At 44.6% G+C, this 12,284-nt stretch overlaps 1 protein-coding gene across 4 annotated transcripts in view; it reads right to left on the reverse strand.

The window, feature by feature from the left end:
• The window catches only part of sez6b (seizure related 6 homolog b), a 153,484-nt gene that overhangs the window by 22,880 nt on the left and 118,320 nt on the right, over positions 1-12,284 (reverse strand). For all 4 annotated transcript variants that reach the window (XM_048264412.1, XM_048264411.1, XM_048264410.1 and 1 more), the window contains exon 5: positions 4,902-5,087. In XM_048264412.1, coding sequence (XP_048120369.1) covers positions 4,902-5,087 — 186 coding nt within the window. The remainder of the gene's footprint in view (positions 1-4,901; positions 5,088-12,284) is intronic.

The raw sequence follows: 12,284 nt of genomic DNA on the forward strand, positions 1-12,284 counted from the left end.
TATCGTTCGCTCTCCTGCACTCTCCTACTGGTTGTTATGAGTAGAGCTCGCCCCTGTTTTTCGCCTTATCTTGCAGCTGCAAGGCCGACTTTGGTTTTTTTCAAATGGCCTTGCTACAGCAGCATGAGACACAGTGCAACAAAAACAGACATCAGGATACAGAGTGCACATAGGATGGCTTCATTATGTTATTTGTAATAGTTAAACTTGTCATTTAAAAAGTTATAAAAGGTTATTATATAAGAATAATGTCAGGGTATTGATTGTCATTGAGATTATATATATACATGTTTTACTGTTTAAAACTCTTTGTCTCATGATATTTACAGACCTTAGTGATAATTTACTGTATATCACATTTCCCCCCTAGACTTACATAGTTTCACCTTACCTGTCTTTCTGAGAATGCACTTTGGAATCGACCTCTCCTAAGCAAAAATTACTATCTTAATGGGCATGCAGTCCTAAGACCCACACCAGTTGTGCTATCAAAGTGTCACAACTGTGTCACAATCAAAGTGTCACAAAAGTGTCACAATCTTCTGTTCTAGAGGCTCCTGGAAGAGCTGCCTGCAGGCTGGTGGCTTATCCTTGCTTACAAGATACTGCAGCGTTTTGTTGGCAATAATCCTGATACGCTGAAGTATCTTCACATCCGCCTCTGGAAGCTTGCTCTTTAATGTTGCGAAGTGGCTCGATGGCATGGTCGCTACTAACCTGATGAACTCGGACACAGACAGTGTTGGCACTGCCCTAGTGAGTTCAGCTATTGGTGGCAACATGCTGATGCTTGGCTTGACCTCTTTGGGTGGAAGGGAACGTGGTATAAATTATCACTAAGGTCTGTAAACATCATGATGAGACAAAGAGTTTTGAACAGTAAAACATGTATTTATATAACCTGAATGACAATCAAGTAATACCCTAACATTATTCTTATATAATAACCTATAATAACTTTTAACAAGTTTAACTATTACAAATAACATAATGAAGCCATCCTATGTGCACTCTGTATCCTGATGTCTGTTTTTGTTGCACTGTGTCTCATGCTGCTGTAGCAAGGCCATTTGAAAAAAAACAAAGTCGGCCTTGCAGCTGCAAGATAAGGCGTACACAGGGGCGAGCTCTACTCATAACAACCAGTAGGAGAGTGCAGGAGAGCGAACGATATTTAACCCATGCACGATGTATGACCTGTGATCACTCCGTACACCCCTGAACTTCCTGTAAACTAGTTAGACCATTGTTCGGGAGTGCCTTCTCGAGATACACTCACGGTGTATTGCTGTTGGTATTGCTGTTAGCATCAATAAAACCATTTTTGCATCAAATTCTGCCTGCTTGAAAGCTCCTTTATGCTTTAGCATAAGTGTTATTGGTGAATTTTTCTTGAAGTCGTGAGCTCAATTTTCTACTCATCAACTGGCCGATTTGATGACCTTCTACCACGACAGAGGCTAGTCCTGAACAAATGCAGGACAAGTTGGCAATAATCTGAGAGTCGAAGGACAGGAGAGATACTTGGGCTACCAATGCCAGTCCTAAGAGCCAGCTCAAATGGGAAATCGGAGGAGTGTTACACACCCACACACAAACAGTCCCAGAACCTCACTTATGTACACAGATGCGCGCACACACACACACACACACACACACATATATGCTCATACTGCAATAATGTCAAGAATGTTAAAATGTGATGTCATTTTGTATTTGTAATTTAATGTTTATCCTTCTCTATGATGATATCGCAAGATTGAAATTGGCTATAAAAAGATAAAGAGGTCTGTATGTTCAGTGCGTTTGGTTGGCTCAGATGGACATATTATGTACAGTTTAGATATGGTGTTGCCAGACAACAAACAATGAGACATTCTCTGCAGAAACTCCCTGCTGAGCCAATCATGGGTAACACTGCACAGGACCCAGTATGGCCAGTGCATTTGAAAAGCTTTGAGGAGAGAATAAGGGAAAATATGTGTGACTGTGTGTGTCTGTGTGTGTGTGTGTGTGTGTGTGTGTGTGTGAGAGAGAGAGAGAGAGTGTGTGTGTGTGTGTGAGAGAGAGAGAGAGAAAGAGTGTGTGTGTGAGAGAGAGAGAGAAGTGAGAGACAGATTTTCAAGATATCCTTACATGTGTGTGTGTCTGCGCATGTTTGTGTGTTGTGTCAGTGCTGAGTGCCGACTTGTTTGTGGTGGGCCACAGCTATCACACCTGATCAGGGGAAGGTTAGCCAGGCGGACGACGCTTAATTAAAGCTGAGCAGGGGCCCATGTGTTCCCTGGCAGAGTGCCCAGGGTGATCAGCAGTCCGAGCCTGGCACACGCCGCTCTCTCCGCGCCCCAACAACTCTGGCCTGCGTGGCCATGGCACGATCACACCTTTTAAATGTCACGCTTACAGGGGCTTTGCTTCGCTCGATGCGCGGACTAATCCTGCCTTCATGCGCGACGCTACACGGATGTGTCTCCTCCATAGACTGTAAAAAAGTCTCCTCTGACCCCCCGCTCCACGGAGCCCGTTAACTATTCATTCTGACTCGAGTGCGTCGGAACTGCCAAATGAGATCCCCGGCATCAAAACAACACTCCTTCTTCAGGGGACGAGCGGAGAGACTTTGTTTAGAGTCGAAGCGCTCCGTTGTCTGTTTACCATGCAAAAGATGTTCGGCGGGATCCGCTGGAGAATCAGCTGTCTTCTCGAGAAAACAGCAGGGCTTTAGACGCTAATAACGCCTCTGAAAAACACAAGGAGGTGTTTGTGTGTGCGCGCGGGCTGTCGCCAGCTGGTGTGGCAAACATCGCTGTTGACCACGAGGGTGTAGCAGAGCCAGAATCAATTACCGAGCCTCAACAAAGCTGGGAGAATCAAGGAGGCGGTGGTAAGCTAGAAGTTTGCTCCACTCAGATTTAATTGAAGCAGAATGGACAAAATAATAAGCCTTACACACTACTAGAGCAACTGAAGGAAACTTCATAGCATGTGTATATGCAGTGTTGGGAGGGTTACTTTCAAAACGTATTCCATTACAGAATACAGAATACATGCCCAAAAATGTAATCTGTAACGTATTCCGTTACGTTACTAAATCTGAGAGTCGAAGCGCTCCGTTGTCTGTTTACTCAATCTGAGTAACGTATTCTGAATACTTAGATTACTTCCGCATTGAATTGCATTTTATAAAGGAATGCGGCCATCAAATCCTGCTTAGGCCTACTACTAAACAGGCCTATTCTGGTGTGTTCTTCTGTTCCAAATGGCTGAAGTGTTAGGCCCGCATAGGAGAATGTAAAGTCAACTAAGCTACCTGATACAACTTTAAAATAGCAAGGTGACCATTAAAACTACAGCAGGGGACTAGGCTAATTAAAATAAACAAATAAATAGGCTACTTTAAATTATCGATCCAATGTGTGTCTCAATTGTCCCCCGCTGACCACCTCACACATTTCTCTAGATTTTGAAACTACCTTACATGACACAATGCAATAAAATATGCCAGTTTTTAGGACACAGAATAATGTTTGTAATGATACCAGTTACGTTTAACAGTAACATAAGTGTAATGAGCTATTCATTGTCGAAGGTGCATGGTGAAGTGAAATTCTTACTTTGAAAAAAAAACATTTGCCGATATCCTTGGATGGGAGATACTTGTGTCGTTCAAATTTCCCATGATCAAAGAGGGCACTAATTCGCATGTGCATAGCAAAAATCACAATGGGCTTGCTGTGCAAGCAAGATATTTAAGGTGTCTCAACTGTACACATGTCTCAACTGTACTCAGTCTACCCTAATTAAGGTGTGCCTGTGAGATTTTTCGGTGGCATCAACCCAGTAGGCTACAAGTGAGGGGCGCATTTGACAGGTGGAACGCAAATGACCTGTAAATGTAAACACTATGGGCTAGGCTACTGTATATCAGTGCTCTCAAAATGAACGTGATCGCGTAATGACAATCAAAAACCGCACGTTAAAATATGCTAGGCCTACTCGCAAGAATAATTCTTCAGAGGCTGCACCATATAATTCATTTTAAAACGTAAATGTAGATCTAGAACAAATAATAATCTATAAAGCTATTTTAAGTTAGAATAAAAAACTTAGAATGCAGTGCCTATTTTAGAGATTGGTTTTATTGTAGCCTTGTAGACATCAGGAACCACGATCAGTGAGAGGAACAGGAGTTACCTCCACTTAGTTTACTCAATTTGCTGTGCAAACAGTCATTTCAGGGTCTCCGATGACGCTTCCATAATGCGCGCTGGCTGCGTTTTGAGGCTAGTGCAAGACGGCAGGGCTTGGATTTAAACATGTAAACAATTTCACCATAGCTTTCAGGAGCTTCTGGGAAATGGAGTTGCCTTAATTTATTTAGAGAGTGAACAAACTTATGAAACAGATACGTATCGTCATGTAATCCATTGATTTCAACAATGTAACTGTATTCTAAATACAAACTATTTAACTTGTAACTGTATCGGAATACAGTTACTCATAATTTGTATTCTGAGTATGTAACGTCGGTACATGTATTCCGTTACTCCCCAACACTGTGTATATGTGATATGTAAAAGGAAGATGTCGTGTGCATGATCTAAGCGGAAAAGTAGTGAAATAAAAGAGTGGGGATTGATTCATCACTGCATCTGCAACCATATATGGCAATAGACAGGAGAGAAGACAGTGAGTGTGTGGGCGATAGCACTTGAAGGTTTGCCTCTACATTCCTCTGATGTTCCTCATCATGTCTGTGTGTGAGTGTGTGTGTGTGTGTGTGTGTGTGCCCATATTCTCTTGTGATGAATACCAATGACACATTGAATGTATTTGCAACACTACACTGGTGTAAATGCATTCCTCCCATCTTTCTCTCTCTCTCTCTCTCTCTCTTTTACCTAGACACTGCGGCTCCTTGCCACTCCAGTAGGGGGTGGTGGCATTGCGGCAGGTCAAGGTGGGGGGGCCCTGGAGCTGGTAACCAGTGAAGCAGTAGAAGTAGGCCTCTCCGCCCGCGTGCAGGCTGGTCACGGACACATCTCCGTACACAGGGCGCTCGGGGAATGGGCAACTCAGAACAAACGCTGCAAAGAGAGAGGACAGAAGAGAAGAGAGCCGCAGGCTCGTCAGCACATTCGTTCAAAGCGAGCGCGCTCAGTAGTAGTCTAATATTTGGTGCAGCGTCTCGTCCTCTGCAAGTCTAATTCACTGAAACATGCTGAGACAAACAACAACTCTGCATGAGCAGCACACTGTGATGTTCAGATGTTGGAGTGTGTGAGTGTGTGTGTGTGTGTGTGTGTGTGTGTGTGGGAGGGGGGGGGGATTTGTGGACACAACTTTTGAAATATATTCTCCAGCCTCACGAGTTATTCTAGTGCACTGAGCCAAACGTGATGGCCACTCCAGCCCCTCTCAGTGGGCTTGTCCCTGATGTGAAGGCCCAAGCAGTCCCAGTCTCCCTGCCCTGACCAGTCAGGCTGACCCGCTCTCGCTCGGCGAGACGCGCATCCGTGGGAAGATAAATGGACCCAAACCTGGTACGATGTCCCCCGTCCCTGTCCACCAAGTAGATTGTGTCTAGTGGGATGTATGGAGGCAATCATTAGTTGCCCAGGATGATGGATTAGGCCCGCGGTGCCCCTAATGGGTGCCATAAAACAGCACTGTCCCAACCTGCCAGTGACGCCTCCCCATTCCTACTACAACCCCCATGCTTAAACTACATTCTTGAGATGCGAAAGAGAAAATATGACTGCTGCCAACTGCCTACAGGGACATGTTGGTGAGGTCCAATGCACAGGTGAGGGTGCTCTGGGGTCACCACGCAATAGTTCTCGTCGTAATTAGCAGCAAAGGCTATTGTGCGATGAGTGCGTGTACATGTTGCTAATGGGCAAATTAGCAGGCTTAGAAATTCGGCTTGGATTTCCGTTAGGGACAATTACTCTGCAAAGTGCTAATAGGGTTTTTACACAATGCACAGGAGACCTCTTCGCGGACACACACTTCTAGCTCCACTCTGTTCGGCCTCAATAGCTGTGCCCACTCAAGAGCAACCAATGGCCTTAGAGTTAGCCCAGCCAAGGTGCTTCTGTACCGTTTTAAATACCTACTCTATCAAAATAAAGACCTCCTATTGCCCACTGTGTGCACAAGAGCTGAAAGCTATAAGTGGCCTGGCAAAATGAAAGAGCGCTTGCTGGTATAGATCATCACCTACACAAGCAGCGGGGTTCACCCTGATTCTCAAACCAGCCTCTCTTCATTCATGCGTATGAGCACTGACATCAAAGCCTCAGGCTTTGCTGTCATCCTCGGGAGAACGTTCACAGGAGGAGAGAGAGAGAGAGAGAAAGATCTCCATCTCTATGTGCGGTGCAGGCCTGGCCGTAGACAGCTTTTATAAACTGCTGGCACTTTTTCATCAGCTACAGCAAAGGTGTGCAAGGTGTCCAAATTTTTCCACATCACACCAGTGGGCAAACAAAGGCAGCCTTGGCAATGCCAGAAAAGAGCCACAGAGAGTAAATCCTAGAGCGAACCTGCGGCAGCCATTTAACTAAGACCTGTTTTACTGCCTCCCATTTGTCACCCTCGCTGCCCCAGAGGACTTATTTTGCAATTTATAAGAGAGATATTTCTAGCACACGTCTCACAGTAACTGTGCCAGCTTTATTGTCGGTTGTTACAATTCAGCACCAGGTCCCGGACATTGATTTTCGTCGCCACAGAACTCTTTTCTGCACCTCGGGCCAAGAAAATATGTACAGGCCTAAATAGAGCGATAAATCACAACCTTTGACCCAACACTGTTTTGTCACACCACACCATCATATAGGATTTCAGGTAACTGTGTAGCAGCAAAAGCATGGCATGATATAAAGCCATATGAGCCCCAGACACAGGCAACAATATTTTGTGTCTCACACAATCCCTCCGATATCCACTCACAAGTAATAGCCATAGAATCAGGCCCTCAATCATTCCCATAGCCAGGGCTGAGCTCTAAATTATAAGTGCAGGATGCTATGAGCAATCTTCCATCAGAGGATCTTCTATAACACCAGAGCACAATAAACACAAGCTAACAGGGTTAAGCGTTATCACCACGTCAAAACAATAGGTTTAGTATGATCCACTCGCCAAGGATAAACAGCCCACAAATCCACAATACGATTCACTTACTGTAAGTTTATCTCTTTGAGCCCTTGTAGCACAACAGCCATTTTTCATCGGCTCCCCCTGTAATTAAGTGAGTGGGCTTATTTGTGCAAGTTTTCGTACTGCTTACCAAAGCTATTCTCTTAAAATCGAAGAACTAGCAAATTGCCAATCCCTTTGCCAGTTCTTTTGAAAGAGAAGAAAAAAAAAATTGCCTCCTTGACAGTTTCATTTCAGCTTAGTCTCTAACCCTGTGGAGGACCCTGTCAGCGAAAATTGATGTTTTTGTATTTCTGTGCTTTGTGGAGGTTGCGCTCGGTGTCTGACGTGCAGGGATTCCATTCTCCTAGCATGCCAGTTGATAAATAGGTGTAATTTTTCCTGTTGGCCAAACTCTGACATTTTGTTTAATGGGTGGGAGTTCCATTAAGCAAGAGGCACAAAGGCCAAGGAACACCCAGAGCGTAACTTATGAATGCCAACGAGTCACACATGGTACCCAATCCAGGTGTGTGGTGTTACAAAAGTGTCAAACACATGATTGTTCATTATATGCATAATTATGTGGATTAATTATGTGGATAAAGTGGATGATAAGCATACATGTTGACATCGCTCCTGGAATCTTTTGATATAGATCTCCCAATAGAGTATAGAGTATAGTATTCTGTGGTACAGTAGGCTATTCTGTGATAAGGAAACAGAAATTCTATATCCAGGTACAAGAAACATAACAGATCACATCACTGAAAAAAGTGCCCCCAGACTATATCTACATGGTTAGCATGCCCCGACAGGTAGAGGCTGTGAGGAGATGACACTGTGCGGTAGCACAGAGAAAGCCTCCCCCCACTCCTGCTGCTTCTGTCTAATCTCTTCATTGAGACGGTGGCAGCGGTGCTCCAGCAGAGTCAATGAGCCAACAAGCAGGGGCCCTGACACTCCCCCAGCCATCCATTTTATTTATGCTTTATTACCGGCCTATCAGCGCAGCGGGGCCCAAGCGCCGAGCAGACTTGTTGTTATTGCATTATCACCCCGCCGTTTCCGTTTCAATTAGACTAATATGGAAGTGGCTGCGAGGAGGGTTGTGGGTGGAGGGGGGGGGGGCACTGGAGAGGAGCTTTATGTGAGGCTGGTCCCTCTGCCATTAAATCACACACTATGCCTCTTCCTCCATTTTCCACAGTAGCCCTCACAGCTTTCCAGGCCATAAAGCCCAATTGTTTTTTATGTATTTATTTATTTATTTTTTGGTGCAGGAGGAGAAGCAGCAGCGGTACCATGGTAACTGGAGCCAGGGAGATTAGCGGGCGGGGTGGGGTGACGGCAACAGATGCAACGCTAATGTCCCCCATTAGGTGCCCTAGAGGTGGCTCCATGGAATTGATGATGGCGGCGGTGGTAAATGCACATAGGGCTATGGCAGCACGGCTGATGCTATAACTAATGATGGTGAGGTGGCGGAGAGTTAACCCATAATGATAGCGGACAGGCTAAGCCAGAGGAACGTCCACAGGCTTCTCACGCTGACGGATGGTCATGGAGAGGTGGATGGATGCAAGTGAAGGAATATCTATCTGAACTGCTATTCATTTGCTTTATTGGGCCACAAACAAGCTTAACAATAAAGCAGAGTGCCAAGTGCTATACGTAAGGCATGACCTTAAACTCTGTCTTAAATGTGTACATTTATATAGCCATGACACACAAATTCCCGCTCACATCAACAAACACAGGCCTACAAACACACCTGCCATGGGACATCCATTGTCATAGGCTTTCAGCATGTGCCTAGGATAGTAAGTCATTTGTACACATCACTACCTGCACATCTCTGTTATAGTAATCCACTCAGGCCCCAGTACACGGGCATCTGGCTCAACGTGCATTACGGTCCTTAAACACCAATCCCTCTGTGCCACCGTTTGTGCTATGCATCACAGCAGGGGACAGTGGGGCACAGGACACAGAGAGAGAGAGAGAACAAAGGAGTGGAGGATGAGAGAGGAAAATGGATCTGTCTCTCCACAGAGACCAGGTCCACTGGGTTTTTTTTAAAGAGATTTCAAAGGGAGGGGTGTCAAGGGGGCCTGAATTCAGGGTTCCTCCCCAGATACCAGTCAATGTTTGGGCATAACCTTGCATACAGCAAGTGGATGTTTTGAATATGCATGACATGCACATTCAAAATATCTAAATTTTACATTATTCATTTTACATTATCTCTGTTACTGACAAGCTGTGAGTGTAAACTAAAGTTGATATCACTGTTTTCATTTCTCTGAATAAATATTTCAGCATTTATATTATTTTAATATTTTATTATTGTCAATATTTAAACCACCAAATATCTATAATATTATTCATAGGATCAAAACATTCACATAGTACACATTTACAAATTGTTCTATAGTATATAACGTTAATATCTACAGTGCAAAATCACATATTTGAATCTATCCTAATGTTGCATTGAGAGGAGAGAATGCTCTAGCTATGAGAGCAGAGAGCTTTAGAGTCAGACGTCTGAGCACTTGAGCGCCAGGTCTATCTCCTGCATTAAGCCCTGCTGCATGTGAGATAAGGCAGGAGAGGCCGTCACTGCCCTGCACGTATGGCCACTCCAAGAACACATCAGAGCTGGTGGAACGGATCCTCTCCTAGGTGTCGGAGAGCCATCCCCTGGTGCCGTGGCTTTCTGCGCACTCCTGTGCATCGAAATACGACCAACACTTGAAGCCTTTGGCGATAAGCACAGGACTATTTCCAAATTCAGGACATGATGGAGGGCAAGCGTCACTGGCATCCTGTCCCTACGGCACCGTCTTTCGACACAGACCGACATGTAGTCCCGTTAACAGAGACGAATTGTCTATTAAGATTCCTGTATTTTGCATGACTCGATGAAATATACATCATCCCTTTCCACCCCAGGCATTAATTATGGAGTGCTGAGGGGATTCACTCTAGTCTGTGCACCCAACTCATCAGATCCAGTGAAGGATAATTGTGTGTGACGGGGAAATCTCTTTCAGCGGTGGATTGGATTTCATGCTACCTCTCATTAACCTTTCCTGTGCAGCGAGAGCACAGGGGATGCAGAAGCCTACAGACACTGGCTGATGGAGCTCCCAAGGGAACCATAGCACCCTCTAAATGCCCCCTACTGGGAAAGATGGGTAACACCTATCAGGCGGATGGGCAGACTGGCACTGACCCCTACCCAAAATTTGACACTAGTTAATTAAACGACTTCAGCATAATGAGACAATAATTGAGTTGTATAATGTTGCGTTATATAATTGTGGTCAAAATTAATCCAAGACAACTGGTGTGAGACTGCAGCTTTATTCACGACGCCGGGAGCATGTTACACACATGAAATGTCAAAGTAACAAGCCCACACATCTGTGGGTGAAGCCAACTCTTATACCTTACCCCACACCCATGGAAAATCACAAGTTGTCACCCTCCATTAATCACTTAACCATCTGGTATTTTAACAGAGATAAGAAATGTTTACAACCCCACTTAACCATCTGGTGTTTTGACAAAGATAAGAAATGTTTATGACCCCCCATCCTGAGGGTTACCCACAATTCGCTGACACAAGGGTTAATTTAACTAAACATTCTAACGTAGGAGTTTCAGAAAACACAAGGGTCAGAGTAAGGAGATGACAATTAGATTTCACTACATGTATATAAGGTATACTAAACATTCAATGAGAAAAATAAAAATTATCCCACATAATCAGTCATGAATTAACAATGCAACACTATTCTTTATACTGCTGCCCTTTCTAGGCTACCTTCCTTGTTTGGCATGCATAACAAACAGGGAGAAGTGAGCTAATTCACACATACACTTTTTAGATTCAGGGAAAACTCTGATCACTTCCCATGGAGATAACATCCCTGAGCACACATCAATTTGCACCGATACCTCAGGTGAGAAAATCTAGTGATGAAGAGTTCAATCGCTTCATGTCTACAATAGGCTATTGTCACATTCACTCTCTCATGGCCCTAGTAAACTCTTAATTCCACTCATCAGAGCGTCTCCTATCAACTCTCTCTCTCTCTCTCTCCATCCCCTCCATAAGTCAGTTTATGAGGGGCAGTAATTATAATTTTATCAAAGCCAATGAATTAACCGCGGTACAGCAATGATCTGTTTTCACATGTCTGCACTAATGATGTGAGGGCACCCCAAGAGGTCAGTAAATGACAAAACAATGAAGTATCCTGGCAACGCTGAGGGACTAATTTACAGCCCTGACATGGGCAGAACTTCGGGGGTCCAACATCAGACGGATCCGGAAATGTGTTCTGACTTGAACAATTGCCACTGCGTTGGCACTTGATTGGAGCACATATATAATACACACGTAGAATAATGGCAAGCTCAGCCCACGGAGGTTTAACTTTTATACTGAACCCACATGATGTCTGAAAAGTCTGTTTTTTTTTCTCTTCAGGGTCAGCACATAACGTAATGATGGCTATGGATATTCAGCGACACTAGATTGCCATGCAGCTCTGAGGGCACAGTTTGGAAGGGAACTGTCGCCCAGAGGCCCTCCCTGTCAGGCGACTTTACAAACATCGATGTGATGAAAAGACAGCTGAGGGTCAGACGAAACTGAATTACTCCGTGGTCATTCTTCCATTTCCAGTGGGCGCGGTGACAGGCTGCGCTCCGTGTCTGTCATGTTAATGTCCCTCCCTACCTCCCTGGCGGCCGTGGATGTTTATAAGGCCCGCCGAATGCCCAGATGGCCCTTTAATCAAAACTCTGATATGGAAGTGCGCTGCTCCAGCAAATGAATTATCCCGCTTTCCTTGCAAGAGGAACATTCAGTGTTTTCTTCCTCTCCCGCACAGCTGGGCTAACATCAATTTCTCATAATTACCATGGGCTGAACAAATGAATGTGACTGCGAGTCAGGCTGGGCAGGTGGTCTCTGCGATGAATTCCTTCCAAGAGGGTACGTGCCACCGCGGCACATGAGTGCCTCCTGCTAATAATTGTGGGTTGGTTGGTTACATTACATGCCATTTTGTTTTCATTAAAAACTGATATCATTGTTAATTAATTAAAAAGAAATCCAC

Source organism: Alosa alosa, chromosome 15 (genome assembly GCF_017589495.1).
Source record: "Alosa alosa isolate M-15738 ecotype Scorff River chromosome 15, AALO_Geno_1.1, whole genome shotgun sequence".
Taxonomy (NCBI): Eukaryota; Metazoa; Chordata; class Actinopteri; order Clupeiformes; family Clupeidae; genus Alosa; species Alosa alosa.